Source organism: Haemaphysalis longicornis, unplaced genomic scaffold (genome assembly GCF_048455015.1).
Source record: "Haemaphysalis longicornis isolate Haplotype H1 unplaced genomic scaffold, Haemaphysalis longicornis Haplotype H1 scaffold_2, whole genome shotgun sequence".
NCBI lineage: Eukaryota > Metazoa > Arthropoda > Arachnida > Ixodida > Ixodidae > Haemaphysalis > Haemaphysalis longicornis.
This window is the reverse complement of record NW_027526295.1, coordinates 195,333,070-195,349,464: the sequence shown is the minus strand read 5'-3', so window position 1 is coordinate 195,349,464 and position 16,395 is coordinate 195,333,070. Positions and strand designations below refer to the sequence as shown.

Here is a 16,395-nt window from a genome sequence, read left to right as displayed (position 1 = left end):
TCCTGCGTCCCTCCCTCCCGCTGTGCCGACAACATCTCGGCTGACCGCTTAGCAACGCTCACACCGTTGTGCGTAGCGTTACACTTACACTCTAAGAAAAATGGTAGTCAGTAGTGACTCATTTTACAGAGTCATTGGCTTGCTACAGAATTGACTACCTTTGGACTCTTATGGGGAGGGTCACCAGACTCTCTTTCAAACAGAGTCCTGGGACTCTTAGGGAGGGAGTCGTGACGAAGAGTCAAGAGTGAGTCTGCAGGACTCCTGAAGATTAGTCACGGCGACTCCGATATAGCAAACAAAAAGAGTCCGCTTGACTACGTTATGACCCAGTAATAAGAGTCGTCCTGACTCTGTTCGGATAAGAGTCTTGTGACTCTGTTAGACCGAGTCAGAAAAGGGTATGCAGGACTCTGTAAAAGAAGTCACCTCGACTCCTAATTTTCAAACGAAGAGAGTCGTCATGACTACTTTGCGACCAGTAAAAGTAGTCACACAGACTCTCCGTTTGGCTAGAAAGAGCCCGTTTGGCTACTTTGGCTACTACATGACCCCAGCCAAGTTGCCCTGACCTGCTGAAAGGGAGTCCCGTGACCCCAGAGATATAGCATGCAGGACTCTGCAGCACAGTCACCGAGACTCAAAATCTGCAAAGAAAAAGTCCAGTCGACTATTTTGCAAATTGACCAAACAGGATTCCTTGAGAGTCGAAAGGGTATGCATACATGCAAGAAACATCAATGCAAAGTACCAAAAGAACTATTTTATTGAAATAAAGCCTACAACCTTTTAAATAATGCATTGGCTCAATGACTAGAAAAAATGTTACAAGAAATAAAAATCACGGGTTTTTGTCTTAGACTACATATACACACTAGAAGAAACTGAGAAATAAAGGATTCAAAATTATCACCTTAGACAACATTTGTCTCAAATAACAAAAACTTGTAACATTCAACGGGACAGGCAACACTTGAGCTCACATATACAAAACACAACCCTACAACAGTGATCAGCTGATAAGTGAACATGAAAACACAAATTTTCTTAAAACCCCATTAGAACAAATATTCGAAAATGTCACTTTAGACAACTGAAGTGAAAAAAATTGTAGAACAATACAACTCACAAGTCGAAAACACGGCAATAAAATACACAAAACAGAGTTCGGGAGTGTTATTCCTTTATAAAATAGTAATCTTGAACACATTCATATTTAATGCTTACAGCTTGGTTCGGCTTAATGAAACGGCCCCTTTGACCACTCATACCCAATGCAAATTAACATTAAAAAGAAAAACGGTGTTAAGAAATTCCTAATTGATGATTGTTATAGTTTTCTGAGAATATTTTGTTCACTTTAGAACACAGAAATTTACTCAGAGGCTATATGTTGCAACGCTCACCACTTGATTTGCTGGCACTGGACAATGTATTTATTTGCTAAATAAAAGCACAGAAAAACTCGGGACAAAGAGAAGAACCACACAGGACGAGCACTTACTAACAACTGAGTATAATGAAACCAAAAACAAATCCCGACACAGCGCACCCTTGTGCCGCATCATACACACAAAACTGACGTAATTCAACAGCAATCGGGAAGAAATCAGCAATCACATGCGCCGCAACAAATTGCCCGATGATCCGCGCGAATGTTAACAGATCGATAACATCAGCACCGAACATTGCGAATCCAAGAAATTTATTGCCTTTTCACTGGACGCTGTCTTCAAGATAGGCGAATTCCTCATTAAGAAGGGCGACGGATGGGGCGCTTACACAAGTTACATTCTTATAGCACAAAAAGATAAAGTAAGCCACTGCTACCTCGGGTGTACGTTGCTGAGGGTGCCCAAACAGGACTTCTGTTTTTTCCAGCAGAGGCACACACACATGCTTCCTGCAATGGTCAGATTGATGGGAACATGGGGTCCTCTTCAAGGTAGACGAGTGTTCTCGAAGACGGATGTTCAGGCACCTGCCCGTCTGGACTACATAGGATCCACCGCAATCAAACGGGATTCGGTAACCAACGCCTTTCGCGCATTTTACGAATTGTTTTTCATACCTGACCCCGCACCTGTCTGCCCGAGTTTCTTTCGTTTGGTTGACTTTTCTTGCAATAGCCCCACACAAACAGAACAATTTGTTTGGTGCCGAGAACACTATCTTGACATCAAACCTCCCCGCGACCTTCTTTAATCGGTGAGCCACGGGGGCGCTTGATGTCTTTTACAACGCGTTGCAATTTATTTTCACACAAACTGCCATGTTCACCCTCTGCTGTGTCCCCTGGCATCACCTAAAGAAGAGAAAAGGAAACAAAAAACCGCAAGAGCAATTAGCCACCTAACAAAAACTAAGAGCTAGATTCATTTGAACCTTTGTCTAATAAACAGCCCTATTAGAAAAGCCTATTTCTTAGAACACCTTTGAAATGTGGGCCCCGTCAGCTGAAAAAAAAATGTGGTTGATCCCTCTCATAGGGGTCGGTAAACTCCTCATAGGAATCGGTAAATCGGTAATCAGTAAAACATAAAAGTGATCTACACGATCAGTTGAAAGTCTACATCGATATGAACTTGCACATCGTTATTTATATTTCTTCGGTATGGCACCGTCAGCCTTATCAACCTGGATTGCACACAGGATTGGACACTGGATTGCACCCAACTGAAACCACACGTGCTTGCAAACGTTGCGAACGAAACCGAATGGGTTGCCAGCGAATCGTTTTGCCAGGTGTTTTGAGAGTCTGGCTTTTTCGCATAGCTTGTATCGCGCAGAAAGCAACAGGGTGTGTTCAGATAAGGACAGCCAAAATGTTGCCATATCCATTTTTTGTTTGAGATGAAACTTTAATACTGTGTAGAACATTGTATTTTCACCGTGGAACTGGCTTTAGTTTAGTGAGAAACACCATTTTTGATTTATTAAAAAATATTTAGAGCGCGATCGCATTTGTTGCTGGCTCTGCAGCTGTAGTCAAACAGTGCAAAATTCGCTGTCATAAGGTCGACATCTTTGCACTGGCTAACAATAGGCTCTCATCATGAATCAACGAAAATGGGCAGGGGCCCTGTAATTGCTCTGGGGCAGTTACTGGTTCCATTTAAAAATTGTTGTTTAGGTCGTCAAAGTGCACTGATGTATCCTTTGCTTCTTTGTGGCACCTAGACTCGTGGGTCATAAATGAGCCAGCTGACTTCAGCACGCTGACACAGCCTATGAAAGAATGCACAACAGACTATCTTGTTCTTGAAGTGGTCCACAATGTGTGGGATGGGCTTCATACGTCTTGATTCGTGGTTCCCACATGACGGCAGAGAATACAAAAATGCAATTGTTTGTTCGTCCATTCTGATTTTTTTTGGTGTCTGAAAATATGGTTTTTGAAGGCTTTGTATTTCCTGAAAACCACACCGCGCAAGCTAGTGGGACAAGGCATAACCCTAAGTACACTGCTGTGAAATTCAAAATGTTCAAAGCAAGCGAGACACGCAGGAAAGGTTTCTCTACACCAGCTGCAGCTTTTCATCCTGCATTGCTATCTGCACATGGCATTATTATTAAAATGTAAAAAGCACTGCAGCCTGTATATGTTCTGTTCTTCTGTATATGTTCAGTACGTGAGCACTTTTCGACACGTGGGAGACATTTAGCTGCATAGTTACATTTTTGGCGCACCTGTACCTTGGTTAACACAGAAATGTGTTGCGCTGATTCCGATAGTGAGCTACGCCTTCGACGATTGAAAGAGATTCGTAAAATCAGAACCGGCAGCTTGACTGCCGCAAAAGATGTGCGAGTAAAACTTATTAGGCAGTTGTAGCATATCGTTACCGTGTTTACGTTACCGTTTACCGTGTTTGTGGGAGTCGAGTGCGCAGCGCGAGAGTTACCGCGAACGGTAAATTACCGGCACAGGCTTCCCCGTCGCCACGGCTTCCGGTAACACGCTGACGCAAACACGGTAACGATATGCTAAAACTGAAGAAGCAACAGCAAATACTCGCCGCATGCTCGTAAGCGTGCTTCTCAAAGGACTTTACACTGTAATGAGAACTGAACATGAATGTGGGGCTCGAACAATTTTACTCGACTGCGGAAATACACCAGAAAACTACGCGACAGTTATGGCCAGCGTAGGTTTGAAATGGACGCCAATTACAACCTACGGCTATTTAGAACCGCCAACCAATATGATATGCTCTCCCGTGCCAGATGAACTAAGCCCCATAAGCGTGTTTTACAGTACAGCTTGTCAAGTCATTTCATATTTCATTCGCCCAGCTAAGCCACGACGCCGATAACTCGTGTGAGCGTGCGAAGCTCGTAAATGTCGCGCTTGCACCACGACCAGCCTCGAGGGGAAAGTCTTAACACTTCAAGGAAAGAAAAAAAGTGCGCTCACCTTCTCTAAAAGCACGACGGGTGTCTCGCGGCGACGTGTCAGTCTCCGCGCGTCAAAACACGGCTCTGAATTAGGGGAGAACAAAGCCAGGTTCAACCAAGGCGTTGGTTCAATGCGCCCCGCGACGCAGTATTTCAAAGCAAGCAATGAAATGACGCTTACCTGCTGTCACGCTATCTGTCGACCGAGCGATAACTGCGAACGTGCGAAAGATATCAAGAAAACACCGCAAACACAGCGCGAACAAAGACTTATCGCGCTCAAACCACTCAAACCCCATGCCGCAACCGCCACAGGAAAAACAACACATACCACGCGCGATGGACGAATGCGGTGCCGTGCGCACGACGAGTCCTTGAGAGCAACCAGTGATGCAGTGCGGTAACTAGCGCCACCGCGATTGCAGGTCACGCTTGAATTTTGTTTCTGCGGCGCGTTGTAGACAAAAGATACTGCCGCGAACCATGCAGTGGATATGTTTATTTATGTTTTGTTTTTAACGACCGGCTGTACCCGTTTGTGTTATCTGCATCCCAAGATAAGCGCGTGTTCCACTCTTATGCCGCGCGGGTTATCCTATTTGATCAGAGAAATTCATTGCCGCACCTTCCTTTTTAAAACATCTCTTTTTCCACGCACAATTGGCGATTGGAATAAGCTTCCCGAATCGTTTGCGCATCTGGCGTTAGATTTGACACAGCTCTAAGGTGTTATCTGCGTGGCGACATTGAAACCGGTGTTTCTTGAATTGCCGTGATCTTGTTGCTGTCAATTATTTGTTTTTGTTTTTTTATTCGTTATTGCTGCTGCGTGTTGCTGCCCACTGCAATGTGCGATGACCGCTGTGACTCGTTTTATAGAATGTCCATTTTTTTTTCTAAATCTCGCCTTTCGTCTTGTTTTCTTTTATCTCTTTTATTTTTGTTTGTTTGTCTCCGGCTCTGTTGTCGTTTGATGTTGTACAAGGTTCTTTGCTGCATGCTTTTAAAAGACGCCTCTGTTGATTTTTTTTTGTATATTACGAGATTCGTGATCCCGTTTCTGCACTGGACACTTTTTATGTATCTCCTACAACAATGCCCTCTGAGTGAATGTAGTAAGCTGAACAAATAATTATTGATAGGGAGAATGTTTCGCCCTAACGTCATAAGCCTACAATAGTCTTCTTTGAGCTACAGTGTTCTCCATGTAATTCGACGGTTCCAGCAACGCTCGCGCCAAAAGATAAATGCCGCAGAGCAGACGCCGCGGCATTTGATTCGGTGACACTCTCCTGCGACGTCACGACGTCACTTTGTTGACTGCAGCTTCACCGCTTGTGTATTCATTGAGTTGTTAGGGGAGCACAAGTTCGCTCCAATAAACCGTTTTGCCTTAAAGGCAACCGAGTCGTTTTTGGCTACGTGACAATACATTTAGGAGGTCTCCATCACGACTGCAGGTGACGCAATTACGTTCTGCTAACATCTCAATTAAGCCAGATTCAATTTTGTTTTCCTCACTCTTTTTGTTGAATTACGGAAATTGCCTTCGTTTTCTAAAATACGGAAGCGGTTTACGTTTGCTTATGGACACTCCCTACGTTTTCTCAAATACGAAGCAGCTTACGTTTTTTTTCACGTAGGCTTTGTCCGTAACAATACAGAATTTTTTAACAGTGTATGCCGAAATTTGGCAATAAGATAGACGCCGGCTTCACAACGCGAGAGACTCGACGTTTGACTCCGTCGACGTGAAGCGCTTTTTACTTTCACTTCAACCAAGATCATTCATCATCATCGTCACAGAAAGTTGGCTTTCCTGCAGGGCGAATTGGCATACAACGGCATCAGTTAGGGCACTGAGGCTTCGCTTTCAAAAAGTTTCGAAAACATTGAAAACACGAATAAAAAATCGTGAAAGCGAACCAACTGCGTAATGCCCTGCTTTCGCACAAAAAATACGAGTTCGCGGAGTTAACAGGTGTAATAGTGATAATAACGTAAATGAAGACCATTTATAGAATCATCCATCAAATATAAAAAAAAGATACGTGAACATAAAAATGAAATGATAACAGTGGAATAACGAAGTAACTGTATGCATATCTTATACACGTGTAACCCAATGTAAGTCAAAGCTCTAAAACATGCATATTATATGTATGCCGCAAAGTATACATGCATGCGAGATTCTTTCGGAAGCAAACGAGTCAAAAAAGAGTCGATGAAACGACGACTCTGTTGTGTGACTACCTTTAATCGTTTACCGGAGTCAGCAAGTTCCAAGAAGAGTCGTCGTCACTTTGACTCACTTTTGACCACCCTTTTTCTTAGAGTGTAACGTCACAAGGGCGCATACCCGCTTTAGGAGCCAAAAGAATTCACAGCCCAATTACGCGTCGCAGCCAATGGGAGCGTCAGGCCGGCGCATACCCACTTTCGGAGCCAAAAGAAAATTAGCTGCCGTTTGGCTGCTACAGACACCGACGGCGGATTCTGCGCTCAGAGCACCGCCTAATGCTTTTGCAATAGAAGTGGTTCGCACAAAACGCCAAGTTTGCCGCAATACCTGATCCTTCTGGGTGATTTTGCCAGACATCAGGGGGTCACAGTGCCTGAAGTTCGCATACATCACAATGCCAGCGAAGCTGGTGATGAAGCACAACCCTAAAAGCGCCGGCAAATTGAGATAGATGGCCCTGAAACGAAAAAAATGCCATTTTCAGAGTATTTCCCTGCTGCAGTGAGTACCAATCAAATTATACGTGCCACTTACACAGTAAATTCTGGTGACCAAATTTGTTACAAGTTAATAAAGGTCTTGTTTAAGTGGACGGAATAATCGTCGCTGGTATATTCGTACTAAAACTGATGACACACATACCATACCAATTTTTTAGCGTTGCATTTATGTTATTTCAAAAATTTCATGAAACTTTGGTTTAGTTTGAAAGCAAATATTTGAAAACTGGCATCCATCTCAAAGCTCTCTGGCGGCTTTAGAGCACATTTCACCCCAACCATTCTCGCTTACGTAACACTGGTGTGACTGTAGCGCAATGCATCCATTGTTTCCAACAAAAGGTTAGTGGAACGTTAAAAACACCAGCTTGTTTACTATTGCAGAGATCTTTACGCAATTCACTCCGCACCGTGTTTTCTTACTTCTCGGGGCAAGACACTCCAAGTCTAATCTGTGAGAGATGTGAAAAATCTCTTTCGAAAACCCATTTCGTGCACAAATGCCAGCGTATGATTACAAGGAAGACTTTTCCTGCTATACCCGGAAAAAGGTGCTCAGATTTAACAGCGAAAAACTGAAGCACACTCTGAACAGGCAGGATTCCCCCGTGCGCACAATTCTGCAAGAGTTGCAACATGCCATACAAGAACCGAAGCAAGAAATAAGCCAGGCAAATCCCCCGAAGCATTACATGCCTTGATTAAGGCCACGGCACAGGTTCCACTTCTGCCCATTGCAGGTTGTCCGCTAACAGTCCAGGTGAAAGCCAAGTTGCAAGCAAAAAATTCCTCGCACGTACATCTGCGCCTTCTTCAGGCTGCCTACAGTCATGAGCCTTTGAACCTGAGCCTGGTTGACTCCGTAGAGGGCGACGAATAGAAAGATGTTCCCAATCGCAAGCGACCACACTGTATGGCGCACCGTCAGGTCTGGGTCTAAACTGCAAGCAGTGACACGCACAATAGATGACTTAGAAACTCTCACGCACAACAAATGACTCAAAAACTCTCAATTGAAGTAGTCCTTTATGAGAGGGTCAGCACAAAAAAGGGAAGGGAAAATATTTGCCGTGTTTGTACGCGGTTAAGCCAAGTTTGTCTAGGGATAGCCAACCCGGTTTTCGGGCCGAGAGCGCACAGTGAACGAGCACGTGGTTGCACCTCAAGACAAAACACACACGCTGTTCGGAGTACTCGCCGGTCTAGGCGCGAGCGCTCAGTGAACTCTGATACAGAAAGCGACTCTATGTATCATTTTCTGATTGCACGCGCCCTATACTCTGTACCTTCATCCCCCTCCCTGACCACTCCTTGAAACGAATGAGCGATTAGACACTTTCACTTCGCAAAGCCGCCCTATAGGTTTGACCTTGCCTGAGGCGGAAGGTCACATTACCGCTACGAGGCATTAAAGGAACGAGACGTTTTGAGGGGGTTTGCACTATGGAGTCATAGAGCTTACGTAAAGCTGTGAACTCGGAAAGAACCGATGGGATGTTGTTTTTTCCATGCCGGTACTGACTCAAAGTAACTGACTGGCTTTCCCTTTGAATAATGCTGCTGTTCTCTACGTTGAAAAGAGAGTTATCGTGCAGCTCGGTGATTACCTAGAAAACATGCACTTTTTTATACACTCTTTGTGAAAAATGGCGCAGACGACCCTGCTGCACTCTCCTCCCAATCGGACGGGAAATCGCATTCTACATCAACGCAAGCAACTCGGGAGAAAACAGGTAAAAATGTAGGCACCTTACTTCCAAAATTCTATCCGACCTCCAGCCTCAGCCTCTGCCCAGACGTTGGAAATGCCACCCATCCGGTGCGTGCCTACACCGACCACAGCAAACATGGCCGCGAACATGAGTATAGACTGAAACAAGTCTGTCCACAGGACTGCTTTCATGCCTCCCTGAAAAGCGGTAAACAGATTTAATGAAAAGACACAGGCGACGAAAAAGATTAGGTTTCATTATATTTTTGAATGTGCTCCCAAGGCTTTGCCTTAAACATGGCTGCGGATCTCACAACTTGCCAACGCGCTGGTACCCGAGCGCCTGCGAAGTAAATTCACATACCGTTGTAATAGCATCTGTAATCCAGGGAGCGCATAACCTCTAAAGGTCGAATACAATTTTGAGAGTCATTCAACAATCTTTGTTGAAGTCATACTTTGCGCAAAAAAGTATCGCTGTAATGTTGGTGCAAGGATACCATCTACGTTTCAGAAAGTAATTGTGCAACATGCGACTACCGCTGGCCCCGTATAGTTGCTGACAGTGTCTTCTTTCCCGTAACTTAGCCCGGCACTAATTTTTAACATCTACTCTCAAGCCATAAACGAAAATAGCATATCAAGAAAAGCTACTCAAAAATGTTTTGCATCGACATTTTTGCCTGCGGATGAAACATGTTTGTGAAACATGCATGCTAAAACAATGTTTGAAACATGTATCCTGAAACATGCATGCTGGAACAATGTTTGAAACGTGTCTCCTGAAACATTCATGTGCAATTAAAATTCGTCGGAACGGTTAGAGAATTGATGTGCTTACATGTGGCCCAAGTTTAAGAGTACTCTTTTTATGAATAACGCACGCCTTATTTAATGCTCTCCAAACAGCCCATATCGATCACATACAAAAAAAATACGATTCCAATAAATTGACTGACGACTGTTAATGCAACTCCGTATCCGAATTGAAGATTCACAATTTTCAAACATTAGATCATATAATCTATTGGTTATACCCCTGAGAAGTTAAAAATTTTGGTCAACAACTTGCTTAAACATTAGCCCGCGGGCCGCGAAACCAGAACCATTGAACTATCACATACATACATACCTACATACATACATACATACATACATACATACATACATACATACATACATACATACATACATACATACATACATACATACATACATACATACATACATACATACATACATACATACATACATACATACATACATACATACATACATACATACATACATACATACATACATACATACATACATACATACATACATACATACATACATACATACATACATACATACATACATACATACATACATACATACATACATACATACATACATACATACATACATACATACATACATACATACATACATACATACATACATACATACATACATACATACATACATACATACATACATACATACATACATACATACATACATACATACATACATACATACATACATACATACATACATACATACATACATACATACATACATACATACATACATACATACATACATACATACATACATACATACATACATACATACATACATACATACATACATACATACATACATACATACATACATACATACATACATACATACATACATACATACATACATACATACATACATACATACATACATACATACATACATACATACATACATACATACATACATACATACATACATACATACATACATACATACATACATACATACATACATACATACATACATACATACATACATACATACATACATACATACATACATACATACATACATACATACATACATACATACATACATACATACATACATACATACATACATACATACATACATACATACATACATACATACATACATACATACATACATACATACCCTAAGGGCCCGTGGGCATTACATAGGGGGGGACTAAATTATACACAGATGAAATCAGTTCTTGGCAACACAGTTCACTAAATCAACCACATGAACAATAGGAACTACTACACTAAGAAGGAAAAAAAACATTTTAGGCACAAGAAGCGCCGTACAGCGGAAATACAGATGTGATGCCGTAAAAAAACATCATAAATATTCATTTTCAAGGAAGGCTAAGAGTGCAGATTGAAACGATGAAGTCTGCGTCAAGATGGCTATGTGGGATGGCAATGAATTCCATTACGCGATGCTGAGTAGAAGCGGGGAATTTTGATAAGAGTTTGTTCTGGCGAATATAGGGTTGACTTTATGCGCATGATCAAGGCGAGATGACACGTGCGGGGCTGGACGAATGTGAGTGCGTGCAAACGGGTGGGCGCTGTGATACAAAGAGTGGAAGTATGACAGCCTGGAAAATTTTCTGCACGTGGCAAGGGGTGGAAGGGCAAGGGTTTTTTCATGAAAGATACACTTTGCTGTCGGGAGCATGATGATAAAATGAATCTTGCAGCTTTATTTTGAACGGATTCTAGTAAGTTTGTAAGATAAAGATGGTGGGGGTGCCATATTATTGACGCATACTCTAATGAAGGTCTAATTAGCGAAAGATAAGCGTGAAGCCTGGTGTCAGAGTTAGCCTGCCGTAATCGATGCTTTAGAAGGCCAAGTTTTTTTAGCGCTTTGGTAATGATTAATTCGACGTGAGAGTTCCAAGTCAGGTTTGCATTAAGAATAACTCCTAAATATTTAAAAGAGGAAACTGGTTCAACTTGCGTATGATTAATTATGTAACTATTAGGGGATTGATCAGTACTTGTAGAAAATTTTACATATTTTGTCTTATCTGTATTAATTTCCATTTGCCATGTACGACACCAATTTGTTAACTTTGTTAGATCAGATTGTAAAGTAGCAACATCATCCGGATTAGCTATTGTTCTGTAAACCACACAGTCGTCAGCGAAAAGGCGTATGTTGGATTCTATGTTGTTAGCTATATCGTTTATATATATTAGGAACAGTAAGGGGCCCAAAACAGAGCGTTGTGGTACCCCAGATTTAACGCGCACGCTTTTAGATAAGAAACTATTTATTTTTACTGACTGAGTGCGGTTTTTTAGAAATGCCTCAATCCAACGAATAGTGTTTAGGTCCAACTGGAGATTGCGAATTTTAAGCAGTAATCGCTTATGGGGCACGCGGTCAAAAGCTTTAGACATATCTATAAAAATGGCATCGATGTAAGAAGAAGAATGCAAAGAAGTGTGAAGATCAGTTATTAGTTCAAATAGTTGTGTCTGGCAGGACTTATTGCACCTGAAACCATGCTGCGTTTCCAGGAGAAGATTATTTAGGTTCAAGTGGGTCATTATTTGGGAATACAGTGTGTATTCTAATATTTTACAACAAACTGATGTAATAGAAATTGGTCTGTAATTACAAGGACTAGAGCTATCACCTGATTTGAAAATTGAAGTTACTTCTGCTATTCTCCAGTCGTCTGGGATACATCCTGAGTCAAGTGATTGCTGAAAAATTAGAGCTAGAAGAAAAGATGATTTATCCATCGTGAGTTTCAGTAGTTTGGTAGTGATACCATCGGGTCCAGGACTGGTGCTAGGGGAAAGGCGATTGATAGAGCAGGCTACACCAGTTGCGGTGATGGCTATTTCAGGAAATTATTGCAAACTTATTGCTATTTCAGCAAGGTTTAATGACTCATTTATTGGTAGTTCTTCAGTAAATACTTCACTAAAGTGGTTATTTAGAGTCTCAGCGCACTCACTGAGTGAAAGTAAGCTGCCATCAGCACTTTTTAATGCAGGGAATGAGTTAGTTTGCTTAGGGTTTACCGTGCGCCAGAACTTCTTTGGATCGGTTTTTAATAGAGTAGGTAAAGTTGAGTTAAAGTATTTATCCTCGGCCTCAACAATCGCCGTCTGTGCCAGTTTAGCGAGCTGTTTGTACTGTAGCCAGTCAGCAACTGCATTGGTTCGCGAAGCCTTCCTGTATGCTCTTTTTTTCTTATTTAAGCAGAGCTTAACATCCCGTGTAAACCAAGGATCATTGCTTTGTGTTTTAACGGCCAGTGTGGGAATGCAGGCATTTTCTATTTCTTTTAGTTTGTTGCGGAACAAGCACCAGTTTTGGTTAGTAGATCTATTCTCGAAGTTTCTGTGAAACTGAAGGGTGAAATCCGCGAGCATGCTGTTCATTTTATCGACGTCTGCGCACGCGTAGTTCCGCAAGCGTTTTTCTTTTATAGTTTTATCTGGACGTGGCAGCGATAGCAAGCAATGAACGAGTTTATGGTTACTAATATCTTCCAAAACACGAACGCAGGCGTTGACGGGGTGGTTTGTTAAAATTAAATCTAAGATGTGGTTTCCACGGGTGGGCTCTTGCACAAGCTGACTGAGGTTGTACGCTGAGGTTGTACCTATATTAATTTCCCACAAGACCAGTAAAGGTACGTAACTGACCTCAGATTGCACTGGAGAGAAGACCCTGCGACCAACTTAATTAAAGTTTTAAATCAAGCATGTGCGTTGTAAAGAATATCGTTCCACTTTCACGTCATTTTGAAGGAGCGCAGGCTATTTGCGCAAGTATTTTTCGGACTATTATTTCCGCGTTTTCACGCCGCCATCCAGCGCTTTGAATCAGAGGCCGTGGAAGCACTAATGAATCTGATACACCTGCAATACAATTCAAACAGTAAAACAAAAAATATTAAACAAAAAGAAATTCGTTCTAATCACAAACGGCTGATAATATGAGCGTACTTCTGTAATGTGTTGCTGCGCGACTTGTAAGCACATCAGTTACCCAAATTCGCCTTGCCCTGGTCTCGTTGCTAGCGATGGGGTCAACATACTGGGCCAAAGCAGTCTAACTTGTAAGGGCACTCACTTGCCACTTGCCGAATGGAATGCAGTGGCGTTTGATCAGTGCGCATTTATGTTAAAGCTGATTCCCAACAAGAAATGTGCAATATGATTAAGAACTTTGACGACCGAGCCCCAATAATCCACGCGAGTGGTGAGTGCATTACACGATTCTGATAGCAAATATAATTTTCGTAGGCACACTGTCGTCATCGATAAAAAGCGGAAGCTCCGCACTCGTTTCAGGGTTAATACAACCCTGCTCATCTTGGAGCCGAAACAAAACATGCCGAAACTATTACAGAACCTGTTTCCCAACAATAAAACTCCGTGTAAGGAGCTTTCTCTCAACAGGGGCAGTTTCAACATTTCAAATATGAACACAGTCTAGTAATAATTATTGGCAAAATTTGATCCTGGTCAGTTTTGTGAGTTTTAAATAGCAGGGTTACTCCTCCAGGAACTCCACAGTGGCAATTTTTAGATAGTGCATCAGCGTTTTTAAGCCGTCTCATGTCTGCACATACACTTCTACATATGTTCGCCTTGGAGTCCTTAGACCTTGGGGCCTAGAGAATTTTATTATTAGGCATTTGACTAAGGCGGACATGAAGACAAAATAGAACCTTGTTCAACGTGAATGGACTACACTTCGGCAACTCCTTACAATTGTTCGCCTTGGAGTCTATAAGACTTGGGGCCTAAGACTCCTATTAAGCTTATGATTAACTTATGATTATGATTCGTCAACTAGCCTATAAAACTTATGTACTACCACAGTTAGAGTTCACTTTTTCCGTTTGGTCCCCCTACCAAAATTACTTAATTGAAAAAATAGAAGCAGTGCAGAATCGGGCTGCACGGTTTATAACCAAGTCATAACTTCGGCTCTAGTATAACAAAAATAAAACACGATCTTTCACTAGAAACACTGCATCTGCGCCGGCAAATCGCTCTCCTGTGCATTTTTCACAAATACATTCATACCACCAGCTATTCCCCTTTGCGCATTATAACCCCTGTTTCCACATCACACAGATTATTTAACCAACGTAGCTTCGCACGCATGTACGGCACCACCAACGCATTTAATTCATCCGCTCTTCCACGAGCTATCCGCTTGTGGAATGACCTTCCTGATACCATCGCGTCGCTGACTAACCCGGAAACATTCCGTCATCACTTGCAGATCCATTTTTCAGATTGAACAGGAATGATTACGTTCGCATCGGTTTTTTCTTAGTTTCGCATTGTGTTTTACTTGTTGATGTTCTTATTTTTTGTATAATTCTCTTGCCGTTCTTACGATGATGTGATGAAGTTCTTTTTTATTTGACAGCTTACTTGACTTGTTGATATCTGTATATGACATGACTAATTATTGTATAACTCTTGTTCGTTATTTTGGTGTGATTTCCTCCACAAGCCCCTCTTACTCAATGCCCTGCTGGGCCTGTAAGATACCTTGAATAAATAAATAAATAAATAAATAAATTAAAGCGGCCATGAAGACAAAATACAACCTTGTTCAGTGTAAAAGAACTACCTTTCGGTGAACAGGAGAATGTTCGGCCATTTTTCGCTAACGCGTTAGGCAGTGATTATGCAGGCGGCTTTGCTTAGCAGAAAGCAGCTGGGAAGCCACCACTGTGTCACCTGTCTTCGTTAATGTTTGAATTATTTGTTTGAAGTTCGCGATAAAATTGGCATGAATGTTGTCGGAACGAAGCAGCCTTTTAAATCAACCAAACTTGTATTTTTCTTCATGGCCCCTTTAAATACCTAGTATGGATCATGTATGCTAATGGAGGGCATCGTGTCATGCGTTACGAACAGACAGGGGACATTTTAGAGGGGAGGAGTGGCGTAATAGTGATTACGCATTTATTAATGGAAGAAAACTCTGTATATAAATATATTTGTGCGTTTCATGCTATGCATGAACAGGGGTCTTATACACGACACAAATTCTCCTACATACGTAGGTAGTAACCACGAACCACTTCCGAACTGTCCAGTGGACACATATCCTGGCAAGAGATGGGCCTTCGTAATTATAAAGGGTAATACTCACAATGGTGCAATAAAATGTGCAGACCAGTCCCACAGATATGATACAGAGCCACTTCGGAATGCCAGTTACTGCGCTCAGGGCTACAGCCGGTGCGTAAAGCACGACTGCCATGTAGAGCACCTGTGGATGGACAACAAACATATGAATGCATAGGGTCATATTTGAAGACTCTCTATTTGCTGGTGCCCCTGGATCACATCGCAAACCATTTATCAGATGTGTAGTATGGTTATTTGCATTATTCAACACCCGAAGAGAGCCGGGCATTACCGATATTTCATAAATAATCAACATCTAAGTGTTCAAAAGTTCGAACTTGTGTGGGTTTTTTGTGCCGAAGGTACTCCTGAGCTATCAGGTACACCTTAGTGACGAGCTACGGAATAATTTAGAACACCGAAGAATCCTCAACATGCACCGATCATCTTGACACACGGGAGTTTTTGTTTTTATCTTCCTTAAAATATATGACCACCACGGCGGGAACTAAACTCGTCCCCAACAGTCCAACGCCTTTGCCCCAGACCCGCCACGAAGGGCATTTGAAAGCATCATAACTCCCGCGAAGGACC

General features: G+C 42.1%; 1 protein-coding gene and 1 long non-coding RNA gene across 2 annotated transcripts in view; both read right to left on the bottom strand.

Annotated features, from left to right (window-relative positions):
• LOC144169741 (putative sodium-dependent multivitamin transporter) overlaps positions 1-16,395 on the bottom strand; it is a gene marked incomplete at its 5' end in the record, with an annotated part of 51,649 nt that overhangs the window by 28,561 nt on the left and 6,693 nt on the right. The window contains 4 exon segments of the mRNA XM_077699065.1: positions 6,968-7,097; positions 7,941-8,081; positions 8,895-9,049; positions 15,824-15,943. Coding sequence (XP_077555191.1) covers positions 6,968-7,097; positions 7,941-8,081; positions 8,895-9,049; positions 15,824-15,943 — 546 coding nt within the window.
• LOC144169745 (uncharacterized) lies at positions 749-6,708 on the bottom strand. The gene is made up of 3 exons (XR_013322511.1): positions 4,580-6,708; positions 4,418-4,482; positions 749-2,305 (listed from the first exon to the last, which is right to left on the bottom strand). It is a non-coding gene; the product is annotated as an uncharacterized LOC144169745 (long non-coding RNA).